The sequence below is a fragment of the Aquarana catesbeiana genome, linkage group LG05 (genome assembly GCF_042186555.1).
Source record: "Aquarana catesbeiana isolate 2022-GZ linkage group LG05, ASM4218655v1, whole genome shotgun sequence".
In the NCBI taxonomy this organism is placed as follows: domain Eukaryota; kingdom Metazoa; phylum Chordata; class Amphibia; order Anura; family Ranidae; genus Aquarana; species Aquarana catesbeiana.
Genome location: NC_133328.1, coordinates 534,387,869 through 534,406,750, shown reverse-complemented (window position 1 = coordinate 534,406,750; position 18,882 = coordinate 534,387,869). Strand labels below are relative to the sequence as shown.

Here is an 18,882-nt window from a genome sequence, read left to right as displayed (position 1 = left end):
TAGCACATAAAATACCATGGTAAGCGAAAGCACTTCACTTCTATAAATCCAGTAAAGAGACTAATTATGGACTGGTTATATATTCTTCAAGTCAGTAAAAATCTAACTAAGGGTAAACCTACTCCCACCCCCATTCTAAGACTATTTTATCTACCCCATGAAAGAAAAAATCCTATTCTGAAGCTGCTCTGGTCCAGTCACGTGATATCTTCAGTGGCAGCTTTAGTAAAGAGGAGAGATCGCCAACAATGGCTACAAATGCCTGTGCGGTGATGTCAGCCATAGGTTTATTATGGGGCCTCCGTTGTCGGCTGCCCCTCCACTACACATATTATGTGACCGGATCGGAGCTGCTTTAGAATAGGCATATTTATAAGCATATTTTCTTTGACAGGGTAGATAGAATAGTCTTAGAATTGGGGTTGGAGTAGGTTTAGCCTTAGTTAGATTTTGACTCAACTTCCATTTTAAACTTCCTCAGGTTCATGGCAGGATTTCAGGAGATGTCTTGTTTGGATGTATAGTAACCCCACTTGTGTTAGACAATGGTGATGAACACCCAGTGAGTTTGCCTGATGCAGTGATTTTTTTGATTATAAACGCTTCACCTGGCCCTGTAATGGGGTATTTGGCACATCCAGTGTAATACTGAATGTAGCTGATATGCATAAAGTGTACAATATTTTCTATGCCCCAAGTGAAGCAGAGAGGAAAAACCTACAGTATATTAAATTTGTACAGTATTAGTGATATTTTTTGTAACGAAAAATTAAATACTGCGCTATCTGTGTAAATATAGTGATAATGAATAATGGTATATGGTAAATCCCCTAAGTGATAATGATGTTTAAGTGACACAAAAACAAATTACCAAACAATCCTGTGAAAAAAATAAATGATACAAAATAATATATTTAATGAAACAGTCACTATAGAGTATTTGATGAAAAAGAGAACCAAGACAGTCCATATGCTGAGAATGGTGCATCAATATATTCCTACAAGGTGGCACACAAGCGTAACACTGCAAGTAAAGTGTGCAAAGAAAATAGCATAGTGCCTCCACCTCTGTATATACTGCCGCTTACCTGCTGTAATTGATCTCCTATTACAGGAGATCAAATGCACTTGTGACTTATTGCCCCGCCTCAGGTCTCTATATGGTGCGCCAATGCTCCCAGCGTCCTCGCTAAATGCAAAGCCTCATGCCCAGATATATTTAATATGTCCTACAATTGTCTTTTGCTGTGCTGGCTGCTGATTCCATTTTTCAGGTGACAGCGCGGTATTTCCCACTCTTACAATCGTATGAACCTAGGCTGTCCAAGGATCCAGTGCTGTCCTCGCTCAAGCCGGTTCTTCAGCTGTCTTCGGGTCCAAACAACGGCTTGTTTAATAAGGGAAGCTGGCTGTACTGCTGCCCGAGCCACAATGCGGTTTGTGTTTTGGCAGGGAGGGGGGCTCATTACCTGGTTTTGACAGGTACCCACTCCCACTTCTGCTCAGATCACCTAGGAAATCCAGATCACCCCTTTGCCAGCAGCCTTCTGGGGCACAGAAAGCTGAGGGACCATTCATGGAGCATTGGCGCACCATATAGAGACCCGAGGTGGGGGAATAAGTGCATTTGATCTCCTGTAATAGGAGATCAATTACAGCTGGTAAGCGGCAGTATATACAGAGGTGGAGGCACTATCCTATTATCTTCGCACACTTTTCTTGCGGTGTTACGCTTGTGTGCCACCTTGGAGGAATATATTGATGCACCATTCTCAGCATATGGACTGTCTTGATTCTCTTTTTCATCAAACACTCTATAGTGACTGTTTCATCAAATATATTATTTTGTATCATTTATTTTTTTCACAGGATTGTTAGGTAATTTGTTTTTATGTCACTTAAACATCATTATCACTTAGGGGATTTATTTGAATTAGCGCAACATATATGTTTGAATTAGTGATATTTTTACTTAAAATAAAGAACAAGACTATTTCAGTTAAAACATCCGAAGGACCATGGATTTAGTGTAATCATTATCATTGGGGAAAAAATAAGATAAACATATACCTTTTCCATTGAATCGTCCACAGACATAAGTGTCTGCAACCTCTTCCTGTGAAGCACATTTGTAAACTCCATGTGTATAGGCAACATGGCTCCTGTGTACTGCATGATCCAATGCTTGTCCATGTTTGGTGCATAATTGTAGCTGGGAGTTCTGATTCAAGAAAGCAGAAAACACACAATTGTTAATACAGCTATGCATACAGCAAATCTATAAATGACCTACATAAACCTAATTTAATTTATAAATACCAATAAACTAAACGCAAGTTTGAACTTGACAATTTTTTGTAAGCCTGTTAAGCAAATCTAGTCATCACTAAAACCCCTGCCAGACAGCACAGTCAGGTGCTGGATCTTTCTGGAGCCAACACTACAGTCTAATGCCTGTAGAAAGAAGAAGTAGAATGTTAATGAGTTATCTTTTGCAAATCCCTTCTGTAACAATGAGCACAAACTAAAGCCTAATACACACTACTAGTTTTTTTTTTCCTTCAACCCAGCAGGGCTGAACGAAAAAAAAAAAAACTGACAGCTCAGGAGCTCCTGTACTAACTATTCGATGTTAGTACAGCAATCTCCCCTGCTGTGCTATTGTGTTTTGACAGGGGATGCCCCCCCCAACCAGAACACTCCGGGAGCCAATCAGCAGACCTTTTACATTCATTCCCCTTCGACAGAAGCCAGCCGAATGCCCAGCTTCTGTCAGATCGGCTGCAGTACACACGGGTCGAATGCCAGCCGGTTTCTATTGAACTGGTGGATGCCGCCCGACATTTGGCCCGTCTGTACTAGGCTTTAGATTAAGAGCACTGTGCAAAGCAAAAAAGCCTAACTGACTTAATCTCTGAGTACAGGTAACTGGAGGCTAATAAGAAAAATTTAGGCAGATTCTGTAGTTTTATAAAAGAAAAAAAAAAAGTACAACTTTTTCATTAAATAGTTTGCTATTTCTATCAGGAATTCTGCTTTAATATGTAATCATTTACCTAAAAAAATATATCTAAATCCAAACCTGTTTTAATTAGGAAAGGGTAGGGACTAGTGAAACCCCAGTCATGATTTTTGCCATCTGCTCCCATGTGGAAGTTTTGCCTTTACTGCCTGACATGTCAGCAAAATAGGATGCGAGAAAAAAGTTCTCCAAAGTAAACAAAAAAAACATCTTGGATAACTGTCAGTGGAACATGTGCCCCCCATGGATGATTTATCCTCTATTCCTGTTCTGGTGATGACTTCAAATTTTGGAATTTCCTTCAGTTTTGGTCCCAAAGACAGTGAGGAGTATCTCCATATCAGTATAAACCTGACAGATGTTCTAACCCAGTCATTCTCAACTAGGGTTCCTTCAGAGGTTGACCTAGCATCTGATGATGCCTGCATAGTTCCAGGAACAACACCACATGGTAAAGCCAGGAACATGACACCAATTATCTTTTAAGCTGTCTGTATTCTTCTTACTGAGCACCAGTGTAAGTGGCATTTTCCCCACTGTCCACTGATGAATTGTTTTAGTTTTCTGAGACCTGAAAATTATTTTAAAGCAGACGTAAACTCCACTTTGTCACTTTTACCTAAAGGTAAGCTTATAATAAAGCTTCCCTGTAGGCAACATAAATATCTACTAAACTTACACCGTTTAGGAGATATTCTCATGCTTTGCAGCTTGTGACGTCAGATGCGCATGTGAACTGTGCTCTGAATGGACGGCATAGTGGACTTGAGCGTGCCGTCCATTGAGAATGCTGTGCTGCGACCGTGATGCCCATGTGCATGCACGGGAGTGATGTTGTGCCGGCTTGGGCATGCAAAGGGCCAGAGCACACAAACTCTAAAAGGAAGACCGGGTTAAGATGGAACCCCTATCAGCAGTGACTGCGCGCTGCCGGAGGGCTTCCTTTTAAGGTAGGTCTTTCATAATGTTCTAGTATGCAATGCATTTTTTTAAGAGTTTACAACCACTTTAAATTTTCCTCTGGGGTAAAAAAGTTTGGTCTCACCATTCTATCCTTTTTTTCTAAAAAAAAACAAAAAACAAAAAAAAAAGGGGGGGGGGGGGGGTTTAAATATACTTTAGAGCCTGTAAAGTTGTTTTATATAAAATAGATATTTAATGCACAGATTAAAGCTGTTTATTGTTCGGGAAAGAATTAGGCCCCTTTCACACATGCGGACAGTATGTCCGTATTTCATCCATCCGTTTTCGGATGAAATACGGACATACATGCATCCCTATGGGATAGCGGGTGTCAGCGGATGTACATCCGCTAACACCCGATGTCGTCCGCCTCCGCTCTCGTCCGATTCTGCGGACGGAAGAAAATCCTATTTTTCTATCCGTTTGCAGAGCGGATCGGAGGAACACGGACAGACGGTCCGTGTTCCTCCGATCCCCCATAGGGGAGAGCGGAGATCTGACAGGGCGGTCCCTGCACAGTGTGCGGGTCCCGCCCTGTCATCTGCCTGCTCAGCTGGGGAAAGCGGAGCGATCCCCGCTGAGCAGCGGATAAACACGGGGCGGATCAACACGGATCCGTCCCGTGTGAAAGGGGCCTAAGAAGTAACTTGCTTTTATATTATTTCACAATTCCTAATTTCAAGATTACTGACAGCTGTCAAAATCTTAGGCCGATATTTGGGGGGAACATGAGCATTCAATTTATGTTGGTTAAAGCCGTATTAAATCCAAAAACAAAAATGTACTATATTGCTGCTTAGCAATTCTAAACATGGTGGCTGCATTTGTTTTCTTCTTTTTTTTTTTACCTATCTTTCCTTATATTTACCATAAAAGAATGGGTAACTTTTATACATTAATGTAAAACCTTTAACGTAAATGAAAAATAAAACATTGCTGTAATGCGAGACAAACACACCAAAGATCCTGCACCTTCTTTTGGCAGTGAGCCTCATGAGTTTTTGCAATGCACATTTTCCACGTGTTTTGTTGGCACTGCAAGTGCAATGCGCATTTTGTGCCTTTTAAGGAACGCATGCAGAAACACAGTGTGATTGGAGCTTAATACAAGAAATGTGTTACTGGCAGATCAACAGGTAAAAATAAAGAAAAAAAAGCCTAAAAAAAGAAACAGCCACCACATTTAAAGTAGAACTATAGGCAATACATTTCTTTTCATTTTGGATAGAGTAATGGAGGGTTATAACCCCTGTAAGTTTTTTCTTGCCATCTGTGTCCCATTGAGGAGACTTCCTGTAGCAAAGCCAAAACAGGAAGTGAGAGGACTTCCATGCAAATTAATGGCATCCCTTGTTGCCCCTTCAGGTTACCAGAACTAGTGTCCCCATTGGAAGATTTCCCCCTCTATTACTTTTCTGGGGACAACACAAAATTTGGGATTTTCTTTTACTTTCACTTTCAATGATAATGGTACTGGAGAGGGTGAATCTCCCTAATGGGGCACAGACAGCAACCGAAACCTAATAGGTGTTCTAAGCCCTTCTACTTTGTCCAAAATGAAGAAAAAATGCCTTTAGTTATACTTTAAAGTGATTGTAAAATCTCGTTTTTTGTTTTTTAAATAACAAAAATGTTATACTTACCTGCTCCATTGCAGTGGTTTTGCACAGGGCAGCCCGGATCCTCCTTTTCTCGGGTCCCTCTTCGCTGCTTCTGGCCCCTCCCACCTGTTGAGTGCCCCCATGGTAAGCAGCTTGCTATAGGGGGAACCCGAGTCGAGCTGCAGCTCTGTGTGTCCATTCAGACATGGAGCTGCCGGTCGGCCCTGCCCCTTTCTCTCCTAAATGGCTGACTGACTTTGATTGACAGCAGCAGGAGCCACTGACACTGCTGCTGTGTCTCAACCAATCAGGAAGGGGTGTCCTGGATGGCTGAAGGTCTCGTGGACATCGCTGGACAGAGAGGGGGCTCAGGTAAGTATTAGGGGGAGCTGGGGCGGCTGCTACACACAGACGGTTTTTTATCTTAATGCAAAGAATGCATTAGGATAAAAAAAAACTTTTGACTTTACAACCCCTTTAAGCTGCAATACATTACATTTTTATTTTTAAATTTAATACTGCTTTAATTTCTCATTTTATAAAATGAATGCAATATCTGTAGGATGGTCCCAACAGTTTCTGGGTAGTAATGATTTCTACATGAAAGGGAAGCAAGGCAGGTGAGCTCTGAACGTTATATAACCATGTTCATTAGATCAATGTTCATTCATTAAGTTGATGAAGGGAATGGAAAAGGCCTGCCACCAACAGTAATATGAAAGCCAAAAATGAAATATACAACAAAAAATATAGTCTGATGAAGATAATTTTTCTTGGAAGGTTTTGAGAGCCGAATATATCCACTTAACTTGAAACTATTTTAGCAAGCTTTATAAATTGGGCACAGAGTGGCAGGCATCCAATAGCAACAACCGGAAAATGAGGCAAAGGTAAATCTTCCAATCGGTACTGGTGACCGATATCTAAGATGGGAATTTCACTTACTTTTTTTAACCCTTCCCTACTTTATGAGACAAAGCACATTGGACACAATCCCATTTTTGCAGTCATAATGAATATTTAAAAATGACTTGTTAAACCTATGTGTGCTTTTTCACAACCGCATTTTCTTTATACTGGCCTTTCAAAATAACAAATGAAATAATTTAAATGCTGGAAGAAATGTATAGTGCAATATAACAGTTATGGTAGTTAAAAAGTAAAAAGGTTTTTACATCAGACCTAAAAGAGGAAAAGAGGGATTGGTTCCAAAAGAGGGACATTACATCTAAATGAGGGACAGCTGGGAGATATGCATGCATAAATAGTTAGGTGCAGCGTAATTGTGACTTCTTAATGCTCAAATTTGCTTTAACTTAATTATTTCTAATTTTCTGGAATATTAGTAATATCAAATGAAATTGAGAGGAACCTGCAGAACAAACGATTACTTAGGCTTGTCTGTGTTTTACCAATCCAGTGGGAACATCTCTTGGAAGGCAGTGCAGGTTACACCCCTGTAAAATAGCCCAAGTATATTATCACTTGGACAAATGTTCTTGGAAAGGCTCCTCACTTTTTTTCTTTCCTGTTATTTTGAGCCAACGACACTTGAAATGTTTTTATTTTATATAAAAAAAAAAAATAATACAGGAATGGGACTGAGAACATTTTTTCCGGCTCAAATGGAAGGGCGGATAATATAATTAAAAGTAAAAAACAAATAACACTGAATGACTCATTCACTTAAATGATTTTCAAAAAGCAAAAAAAGTATTTAAGAATGATTCAATGTACTTTGTTTAGAAATGTTATTAATGACTTAATGAGCTTTATGTTACCAAGTAAGCCTAAAGGCACTGATTCAGGCAAGCTAAATAGTACAATAAGAAAGGTACATCCTTCGTCAAAAGTAAATAAAAGTGAATTACATTTTACTGTAAAGAGAAAAATGCTAGTGAAATTTGAACAGACACCAAGTTTAGTAATCTGTAAGTGATTGTAAGGCTAGCCAAACAAGGTTCCTATTATTTGCAAAATCTGATACATTACAGTTCTTCAGGCCATAACAAAACACTGAATAAACCACTACCTTCCGCTTCCTAACAACCAGTACAATGAAGTTTCAACCTGGTGGGCTTTTCCCATTTTCACACCAAAGTCCAAGCTTGGACTTTGTTAACCACTTTCCATCACTATACAGCGGGGAAATAATTTTTTGATCCCCTGCAGATTTTTTAAGTTTGCCCGCTTACAAAGAAATGAAGGGTCTATAATTTTTATCATAGGTATATTTTAAATGATAAAGACAGAATATCAACCAAAAAAAAAAAAACCATGATACAAATGTTATAAATTGTTGCAGTTCAGTGAGTAAAATAAGTATTTGATCCCCAAGCAAAACATGACTTAGTACTTGGTGGAGAAACCCTTGTTGGCAAGCACAGAGGTAAGACGTTTCTTGTAGTTAGTGACCAGGTTTGCACACATCTCAGGAGGGATTTTGGTCCACTGTTTTTTACAGATCTCGAAATTGATTGAATTAACTTATTTTAGTGAAAGGTCAGTATATGAATTATCATCATTTGAGTTTGCTAGGAACGAGTGGTATGTCATGACATTACCAACTATAAATATTACTTGAACATTGTGTATAAGACAGAGAAGATGATTTTCAATACTGTGGTTTTAAGTTTTAAGTTGTTTTTAGCAAATCTGATGAAATCATCACTTCTCGGTCATTAACATGTACTATAAGTGTTTAGGATTACGGGTTAGAACTCCTGTCAGGTTTGTCCTAGTGACAGAGAAGTGAGAGAGAATTCAACATTTTAAGCTGTTGATGGAACAGGAATAGTAAAATCTTCCAGTGGTGACAATTTTTGGGGGGCAACTTCCCATTATGTCTACAGTACAGAACATAAAAGAAATCTTCCTAATGGTACAGAGATGGTAAACAATCCCTATTCCATTCAAAATGTAAAAAAAGGTTATGGCTTCAAATATCCTTTTAAGTGTAAAGTAGCAAGTAAGCACCATAATTCTTATATTAAACTGCTCGGCTTATCAAACTGGTCAAAACTGGAGTAAAGCTTTAAGTCTGAACTATGGGGAAAAAAAAGATTTACCCTTGCCGTGGGTTCCCCTCCATACTGCAAAAGTTAACTGCTCATTTTGCCTAGGGGATGATGAATAAGGTTAACATTGTCAACATGGACCATCATTTCCATAGAGATAGAGGGAAGCATCATAGAACCAAAAATCACCAAAACCTTTTGCATTGTTTATGCTGAAAATGGGACTGTTACACATTGTCTGACTTCAGCTTGACGGTTTTTCTGGCGACCCTTGTGTTAGAATTTAGTGATTTTTGGTTCTATGAGGCCTCCCTCTATCCCAATGAATCCCCTGTGGGGGGTGGTCCACATTGACAACGTTCTTTAGCGGATGCATATACTTATTGCTTTTAAGGATTTTGTTCAACCACATGGGTAACATATCTTGTTCACATTTACTCCTGAAGAAGACAACAAATGTTTGAAATGCATTAAGCTTGCATGTGGTTTGTGCTATTCGACCTACAGTATATCAACCCATTGAAAAGGATGGATATGGTTTTTATTCTCCTTACAATAAAATATTGATTTTTAAATACTTAAATATATGTATTTGTGTGGTACCAGAAGTATCTAGTATGCCCCTAAAAGTCTTAGCTACACAATTCCTAGTTCTGTCATTGTACAGGAGGATGCCAAGGGCCCACCCACAACCCAATCAGAGGAAGAGTGGCGGCTACTAATGGAGTGAGGAATAAGTATATAATCTTATTCATCAGGCCCAAAGTAAAAGAGTAACAAATTCCCAACGTAATCTGCATTGGATATAGTACCAAGTATTCTACTTACATATGCTGGGAGGCATTAGGGAACAGTTCTGAAAACTGTGGTGCAGAATCCTCAGGACCATGTGGTGCTGCGTGACTGATCACCATCATTATTGGTCGATGGGGGTATATGTTCTTTGAGTGTTTAAAATAACTAATGCTGTCATTGGTAATAAGATCTGTGAAATAGTCCTGAAATAAAGAAAAAAATGAAACAATGTTTAAAAAATATTCCCCACAGTACAAAATATAAAAATCAAAGTGCAAGTGCAAGTTAAACCCACAACAGTAAAATCAGTCTGTGTATGCAGTAAAGCATGCTTGTTATACCTAAGGGGTTAATCCTCCTTATTATGTAAAAAGACAGTTTGATCCTGTCTTTTCTGATCTTCCCCTTATTCCACAGTCCCCAATCCATCTCCTGATAGAACAGAGCCTTGGGGGCAAGCTGCACATGCTCAGTTTGGTGTGTATTGCTAGAGAGTTTTCTTCTTCTTGGCAGAGTGCAAGTCATCAGTACAGGGCCAATCAGCACTGTCCAGACAGAGGGTGGGGTCTTGCAGCCTCATAGGAAAATCAGGGGAGAATTAAACTCCTCCTACAAGCTTTAACCACACACTGATAGAAGTCACAGGACTGCTCTATACTGCTAACAAAAAAGGTATTTGGCAGTTTATATTTTCTAAAACTATTGCATTTCCATGTTCTGTGTACTGTGGGAAACCAGATGTAGTGCATGCAGGGTTCTGGGTTTAGTAACAATTTAAAGCCTGATATGACATAGCTAATTTGGCAGGACACTAAACTTAAAATCATAAAAATTATACTATTAAAAAAAAGTAGCATTTTTTTTCAGCTCCAGCTGAAAAGTCTGGCTATGACTAATTTGCTGTCTGCACCCCATTGGGGAGATTTCACTTCCCTTCTTGTCCCAGAGATACAACAGGAATTAAGAGATAGGAATTAAGTGATAGGAGTGCCTCTCTTATACTGTTGTCTACAGTGCCCCAGCAAATCTACACTGTTATACAAGCTGTACACTCACTACTTTACATTGTAGCAAAGTGTCATTTCTGCAGTGTTGTCACTTGAAAAGATAGAATAAAATAAAAATGTGAGGGGTGTACGCAATTTTGTGAGATACTGTATATATACACACAAAAAATGTGTACACTGAGGACTTCTCATAATAGCTCCTAACCAATATAAAATATCTTCAAGGTAGCTGCATTTATTTACACTAAACCAAAGAATACATACGGCTAAAAGAGTTTTTAGTTATGTCAGTCTATCTGCTTTCCAAAATATATCACTGGCGGAAAAAATAAATCTATGTTAACATTAAATGCTCTGTCTATCAGCCCAAGCCAACTGGGTCTGCATCGTTGCTGCCACTGTACAGCTTGAGAATTATTATTGGTGGAATGATGCACTGTGCACTAAGACTCCTTGTTCTCTGGGTCAACCTGGAACTGCACTATTAGCAGGATGGGGCAACAGTTTGCCTGCTTTTCAGGTCGGTGGCTCTGGCTGTCATGGTACAGAGTGGGCAAACCGTCTCTTATAGCTCCTTCATCCCAAGCTTTGGAATGCCTTGTGCGGCTAACATGTCTGATATTTTTCTAGTCAATCAACTGGGGTAAGACGAGGTACTACAAGACAGTTGGGTGGCAAGAAATAAAAATCCAGCCCTAGTTGTGACTTGTTCAATATACAACTTTTGTCTTTGTCTGACAGCTAATATGAACATGTGAACAAAAGCCCTGGCCAAATCAGATTTTTTTTTTTTTTTTTTTTGCACTTAGCAAAATAATGCATGGTTGCTGAAGTAATCTCCATGAAGAAAAAAGACAAAATGACCTGTTTCCTGGCTCAGTTTTCTCCACTGTTTCTTAAAGTAAACCCAGGAGTGCATTATATAGTAGCTACAATTGCAGTCTTGAGTTTATAGGTTCTGGATTATCTACCTGTTCCTTGAGTGACTCACAAGATGGTGAAAATGGGATCAGGAAATCTTTAATTGTAAGCCATGAATGGTAGTCCTCATAGGTTCACTTCAAGCCGCAAGGTTGAAACATGCAAGCGGGTCTCATTCTTAACCCAATGTTTTAGGATTTTAACCCCATGTTCCAATCAAGCCTTCATAAATGTATTTGATTCCTCTTGTGTTTTGACTTTTTCTGGACTTTCACTTCAAGCCTCTGTCTTCTCTCCCAGTGATCTGCTGCACGAATTAATGCTTCTAGATCCAAATGCAATCATGGACAGGCAGATGCCAACAGTGAAAAAAGGAGATCCAAAAATTATAACACATTTCTGGCAATAATGTTGATGCTTAGCAGTCAACTGGAAGTGTTTTGATATTTTGCCTGTACAGCCCTTTTATGCAATTTACTGAAAGGTCACATCATTCCAATATGTAAGAATATGGAAATGTTTGACCTTTTAATTCCACTTTATATAATCTAGTAAAAGTGGAACAGATACATTTTAGGCAAATGAGAATAACATATCAGTACAGAGGGAAGGATATATGCCACCCTGATGCTTTCCAGATACCTTTCCCGACAAAACCTACATAATGTGCCAAGTCAAAGCTTTGATATCCTGGAAAGCATAAAGAAGGCTTAAAAGGCTATCAGTGTATTGTATCCTACTTGATTAATGGGTGACATGGCTAGTCTTTTATTTGCTTTTACTTTCTAAATTCCTTTTTTATCAAGGTACTCAGAGTCTAAAAAAGCTGGAACATTATGATCGCCAGAAATAAAGTTTAATTTAGAGTAGTGACAACTTCAACAAATTATGAATATTAGGCTGCTGGAGGTCATTGTATATTTGCAATTTAACATGCAGGAAGAATTATTAATTGCAAGTAGACACCCAATCTGTTTCCACTGTTATAAATTAAAACTAACAAAGTAAGATGAAAATAAAGCAAATAAAAAAAATACTGAGGCTCATGCTAAATTAAAGTGAACTAGTGTCCAGAATTTGCATACTAAATATTAACATACCCCGAACAAGCGGTAAAGCACTTAAAACAAGGCCTTCTATGGCTATGGGCATTGTGGATAAATTAATTTTCAAAGTTCACAACACATGAAATTAAATATCAGCTTTTTTTTTTTATATGAGAGTAGATCTTTGCAGCCTGCTAACCCTCTAATGTAAACACACAGCAGGTGTTAGAGACCAAATGAAACACAACTTGAGTCTTTGTTGTGATCTTTGGTGATTTTTGAGAATTAGTAATTTGATATGAAAAGGAGCTAGAAAAATTAATGAAAGTTTGTTGTACTGCTGCTTGTTATTAATATATAAATAGTTTCATGTCCATAGTCTCGGGCCTCGGCACAGGTGCACTTTTTTTTTTTTTATCCAAAGAAAATTTTATTAAGTTCAACATAAACAAACAGAACCAGACTTCATCAACTCACAGTTACATGGCATATCTTGCAAATCCTCAGTACAAATCGGCATTAAGCACATCACAGGTGAGGCCCACCAAGGTCTATCCCTGCCCTCAAATCGTGCCACCCTTTATCACAGCACCTTTATTATTTAGACCAATAATCTGTACAAGTATAATTAACCAGCAATCAAACCTAGTAATCTACCCATCACCAGATACACCGGAACAAGTCCAGGTACATCCAGCCACGGGCTCCAAAGTTTCTCAAACTTTCGGGTGCACCCCCTGTTGTGTTGATACACTATTTTCTCCATCCTAAGCATGTTCCCAACTGCGGAAATCCATTCCTTAACTGTGGGAGGGTCCTATGACTTCCAGTGGAGCATTATCATCTTACGTGCTAAAAGCAGAGTTCTGGTAGCTGCTATTCTGACGCATTCCTCCCATTCAAAGGCCTCCAATACATTTAGTAGACAGTGTTTTGGGTCAGTGGGCATAGAGATCTGGAATACCCTGTTTATGGTGTCCACTACTCCGCTCCAATAGGAGTGAAGCTTCGAGCCCCTCCACAGTAGATGGATCAGATCGCCATGATCTCTTTTGCATCAAGTGCATAACGGGGTGGGCCTAAGAGCCATTTTGTGTAAACTATGCAGAGTATAATACACTCTCAAAATAATATACAGTTGTGTTAGCCTCTGTGATACATTCAGCGAGCTTGTGGGCACCGCCTGTAGGATCTCCTCCCACTGGTCTCTATCTATTTGCCCCACATCTCTCGCCCACTTATCCATCATTCTCAAGGAATGTTTGTTCAGAAAAAGAAGGTAGAATAAATCAGCGCATATATGCATAAAATTAAAAAGCAGCTGAACACCAGGGTCAACACACTCAAATCCCTTAGGTGAAATATACAAAATAAGGTGCAGCGCTCAAATAAAACAAAAAACTCAAAATAATCAAAAAATTCTTCACAAACACGTATAGAACAGTCCTGTTGTAATAATAATCGAATGTCCAAAGATAAAGTGAATCTCCTTCACACGTGACAGCATGCCAAAAAATAGTGAATAATGAATGGTGCCCAACACCGGTGAACGAAATGGCCTCTCACCTATTATACAGGTTAAAAAAGCGTTCCCAGAAGGGGTCAATCAGCAGGAGCTCCAAATTCAGATGCTAATCCATCAGGAATCATACTGAGGATATCATTCTCAAGGGCTCTCGGGTGAAGGCTGTAGGCGGGGATGGCTCACACATAGCATATATAATGCAAAGAAGAAGGAACAAGAATAGTGCTCTCTGTATACTCCAATTTATTAATAAAAGTAATTAAAAACAGACTTACAAAGGTGGCACTTCACAAGTGCAAGATGTACACAGCATAAAGTTCCGTATCGAGACGGAATGGAGCATGCGCGGTAGCAGCGGGTGACGTCACGTCGTTACGTTTCTGGACGCGTTGCGTCCCAGTGGGCGGGGACTTCTTCAGCAGATGACGTGACGACGAGACTACGTGGGCACCCGCGCTATAAGGAGGTGAGTTGCTATGGCGACAATAAACGCTTCACAACAGAGGGAATACCGGAAGTGTCCCCTGGTATTACAAACGGGGAAAACGGAAATCACTCCGTACAAGCTAACCGCTATGATTCACCTTTAAAAGTCATTAACAATGAAAATAAAATAAAACGAGGCAATCAAATGAATACCCGATATAGTATTTTAAATAAAAAATATATGAAAGCCACAATAAAAATATTCAAATTAACCATTTACAAAATGATAATACCTAATTGAAAAAATGTCAGAACGAAAAATTCCGTCAGACCGCTGTTACCGACTGCTCCAAAATAATTAACATACAGAATATAAAATATATAAAAATTATAAAATTTATCGATCAGAGATAAAACAATTTGTATCGAACTCTATATTTAACCCTTCGGGGCACATTACTCTTGTCTCATATATCCAATAGGATTCTCTTTTACTTAATTGTCTTATGAAATTGCCCCCTCGCCAATGTCTATTGACCCTCTCAATGCCCCAAAACTTCAGACCCCTCGGATTCTGTTCATGAAAGGCCTTGAAATGTCTAGACACGTTATGGGTCTTGAGGCCTTTTTTGATGTTGTTGACATGTTCAGCCAGTCTAACGTGTAAAGGTCTTGAGGTTCTGCCCACATACTGGAGTCCACAACTGCACTCCAGCATGTAGACAACTCCAACCGTATCGCATGTGATCAATTGTTTGATCTCATACTCTCGGTTGGTAGCTGAGGCCAGGAATTTTTTTCTCTTTTTGATATTCCCTTTAGCATGTTTGCAAGGTACACACCGACCGCAGGCATAGAAACCCCCTAAAAAGGAAAAAAGCCTGTCAGATGTGGGTATGGGCGGATTTAAAACTCCAGGGGCCAACCGGTCCCTTAGAGTGGGGGCTTTTTTGTAAATAAATTGAGGCCTGTCAGGAAGTACAGGGCCCAAAATTCTATCCTGCTTTAGTATTGCCCAGTTTTTTTGAATTATTCTCTCGAACTTACGGTATTGGACATTATAATCCAACACCATTTTAAAATTGTGTTGATCATTGGTGGGAACCTTCCCGGACCCAGCAATAAGTTCTTTCCTATCCAATGACATAACTCTGGAGACCTCTTTATCAAGGATGGATCTATTGTAACCCTTTTGTTCAAACCTAGACGTGAGGACTTGGGATTGATTTACAAAGTCATTCAGAGTGGTACAATTACGGCGCAACCTAATGTATTGTCCCCTGGGGATGTTGCACAGCCAAGAGCTGTGATGACAACTCCCCAGGGGAATATACGAATTGCGATCTGTTGGTTTAAAATAATTAGTAAGAATGAACTGGTCATGCTTAATACTAATGGACAAATCTAGAAATACAACTTTTTCTGAACTAATGGTCCATGTTAGAGAAATATTCTTAGTGTTATTATTGAGTGATTCAATAAAATCATTCAATCTTGATCTATCACCATTCCAAACCAGGATAAGATCGTCTATGAATCTTCTATAACACACTAACTCAGGGGGGCGACGGAGGAACACTGCCTCATTTTCCCAGTGGGACATGAAAATATTAGCCACACTGGGAGCGAAGCGAGCTCCCATCGCTACACCCCTGGTTTGTAGATAGAATTCTCTATTGTACCAAAAGTAGTTCCTTGTGAGACAAAAATCTAAACAGCTTAAAAGGAACTCCTGATGCCCACCCGATAGGGAAGATCTAGTCAGAGCCCATTCCACCGAAGCCATAGCATCCTGATGGCCAATGATGGTGTACAGGGAACTCACATCCGCTGTAACTAAGAAGGTGGATGAGGAGCACTTCAAGGTGTCTAGAATTTGAATGATGTGTTTTGTGTCCTTCAAAAATGCCGGAGTTTGCATGACTAAAGGTTGTAAAAAGAAATCAATGTACTGTCCTAATCGCGCAGAGACAGAGTCGATCCCATTGACAATGGGTCTCCCTGGAGGTCTAACAGCATCTTTGTGTATTTTTGGTAAAAAATAAATAACAGGTGTTCTGCAGAATAAAGGATCTAAATACAAAGCTTCCTTTTTAAGATCCTTAATAAAAAGGAAGCTTTGTATTTAGATGGGCTCTGACTAGATCTTCCCTATCGGGTGGGCATCAGGAGTTCCTTTTAAGCTGTTTAGATTTTTGTCTCACAAGGAACTACTTTTGGTACAATAGAGAATTCTATCTACAAACCAGGGGTGTAGCGATGGGAGCTCGCTTCGCTCCCAGTGTGGCTAATATTTTCATGTCCCACTGGGAAAATGAGGCAGTGTTCCTCCGTCGCCCCCCTGAGTTAGTGTGTTATAGAAGATTCATAGACGATCTTATCCTGGTTTGGAATGGTGATAGATCAAGATTGAATGATTTTATTGAATCACTCAATAATAACACTAAGAATATTTCTCTAACATGGACCATTAGTTCAGAAAAAGTTGTATTTCTAGATTTGTCCATTAGTATTAAGCATGACCAGTTCATTCTTACTAATTATTTTAAACCAACAGATCGCAATTCGTATATTCCCCTGGGGAGTTGTCATCACAGCTCTTGGCTGTGCAACATCCCCAGGGGACAATACATTAGGTTGCGCCGTAATTGTACCACTCTGAATGACTTTGTAAATCAATCCCAAGTCCTCACGTCTAGGTTTGAACAAAAGGGTTACAATAGATCCATCCTTGATAAAGAGGTCTCCAGAGTTATGTCATTGGATAGGAAAGAACTTATTGCTGGGTCCGGGAAGGTTCCCACCAATGATCAACACAATTTTAAAATGGTGTTGGATTATAATGTCCAATACCGTAAGTTCGAGAGAATAATTCAAAAAAACTGGGCAATACTAAAGCAGGATAGAATTTTGGGCCCTGTACTTCCTGACAGGCCTCAATTTATTTACAAAAAAGCCCCCACTCTAAGGGACCGGTTGGCCCCTGGAGTTTTAAATCCGCCCATACCCACATCTGACAGGCTTTTTTCCTTTTTAGGGGGTTTCTATGCCTGCGGTCGGTGTGTACCTTGCAAACATGCTAAAGGGAATATCAAAAAGAGAAAAAAATTCCTGGCCTCAGCTACCAACCGAGAGTATGAGATCAAACAATTGATCACATGCGATACGGTTGGAGTTGTCTACATGCTGGAGTGCAGTTGTGGACTCCAGTATGTGGGCAGAACCTCAAGACCTTTACACGTTAGACTGGCTGAACATGTCAACAACATCAAAAAAGGCCTCAAGACCCATAACGTGTCTAGACATTTCAAGGCCTTTCATGAACAGAATCCGAGGGGTCTGAAGTTTTGGGGCATTGAGAGGGTCAATAGACATTGGCGAGGGGGCAATTTCATAAGACAATTAAGTAAAAGAGAATCCTATTGGATATATGAGACAAGAGTAATGTGCCCCGAAGGGTTAAATATAGAGTTCGATACAAATTGTTTTATCTCTGATCGATAAATTTTATAATTTTTATATATTTTATATTCTGTATGTTAATTATTTTGGAGCAGTCGGTAACAGCGGTCTGACGGAATTTTTCGTTCTGACATTTTTTCAATTAGGTATTATCATTTTGTAAATGGTTAATTTGAATATTTTTATTGTGGCTTTCATATATTTTTTATTTAAAATACTATATCGGGTATTCATTTGATTGCCTCGTTTTATTTTATTTTCATTGTTAATGACTTTTAAAGGTGAATCATAGCGGTTAGCTTGTACGGAGTGATTTCCGTTTTCCCCGTTTGTAATACCAGGGGACACTTCCGGTATTCCCTCTGTTGTGAAGCGTTTATTGTCGCCATAGCAACTCACCTCCTTATAGCGCGGGTGCCCACGTAGTCTCGTCGTCACGTCATCTGCTGAAGAAGTCCCCGCCCACTGGGACGCAACGCGTCCAGAAACGTAACGACGTGACGTCACCCGCTGCTACCGCGCATGCTCCATTCCGTCTCGATACGGAACTTTATGCTGTGTACATCTTGCACTTGTGAAGTGCCACCTTTGTAAGTCTGTTTTTAATTACTTTTATTAATAAATTGGAGTATACAGAGAGCACTATTCTTGTTCCTTCTTCTTTGCATTATATATGCTATGTGTGAGCCATCCCCGCCTACAGCCTTCACCCGAGAGCCCTTGAGAATGATATCCTCAGTATGATTCCTGATGGATTAGCATCTGAATTTGGAGCTCCTGCTGATTGACCCCTTCTGGGAACGCTTTTTTAACCTGTATAATAGGTGAGAGGCCATTTCGTTCACCGGTGTTGGGCACCATTCATTATTCACTATTTTTTGGCATGCTGTCACGTGTGAAGGAGATTCACTTTATCTTTGGACATTCGATTATTATTACAACAGGACTGTTCTATACGTGTTTGTGAAGAATTTTTTGATGAATGTTTGTTCAGAAAACTTTGCAGGAGCATGTTATAACATGATGAAACCTTTGGTGTTGGATGTTCTCAGGACTAAGTAATGGCGTCGGTGAAGGAGACCACTCAGAAGCACTGC

The 18,882-nt window shown here is 39.5% G+C and overlaps 1 protein-coding gene across 2 annotated transcripts in view; it reads right to left on the bottom strand.

Moving 5' to 3' along the window:
* SULF1 (sulfatase 1) overlaps positions 1 to 18,882 on the bottom strand; it is a 200,973-nt gene that overhangs the window by 61,338 nt on the left and 120,753 nt on the right. For both annotated transcript variants that reach the window (XM_073631777.1, XM_073631779.1), the window contains exons 6-7: positions 9,432 to 9,601; positions 2,071 to 2,221 (exon numbers count right to left, since the gene is read on the bottom strand). In XM_073631777.1, coding sequence (XP_073487878.1) covers positions 2,071 to 2,221; positions 9,432 to 9,601 — 321 coding nt within the window. The remainder of the gene's footprint in view (positions 1 to 2,070; positions 2,222 to 9,431; positions 9,602 to 18,882) is intronic.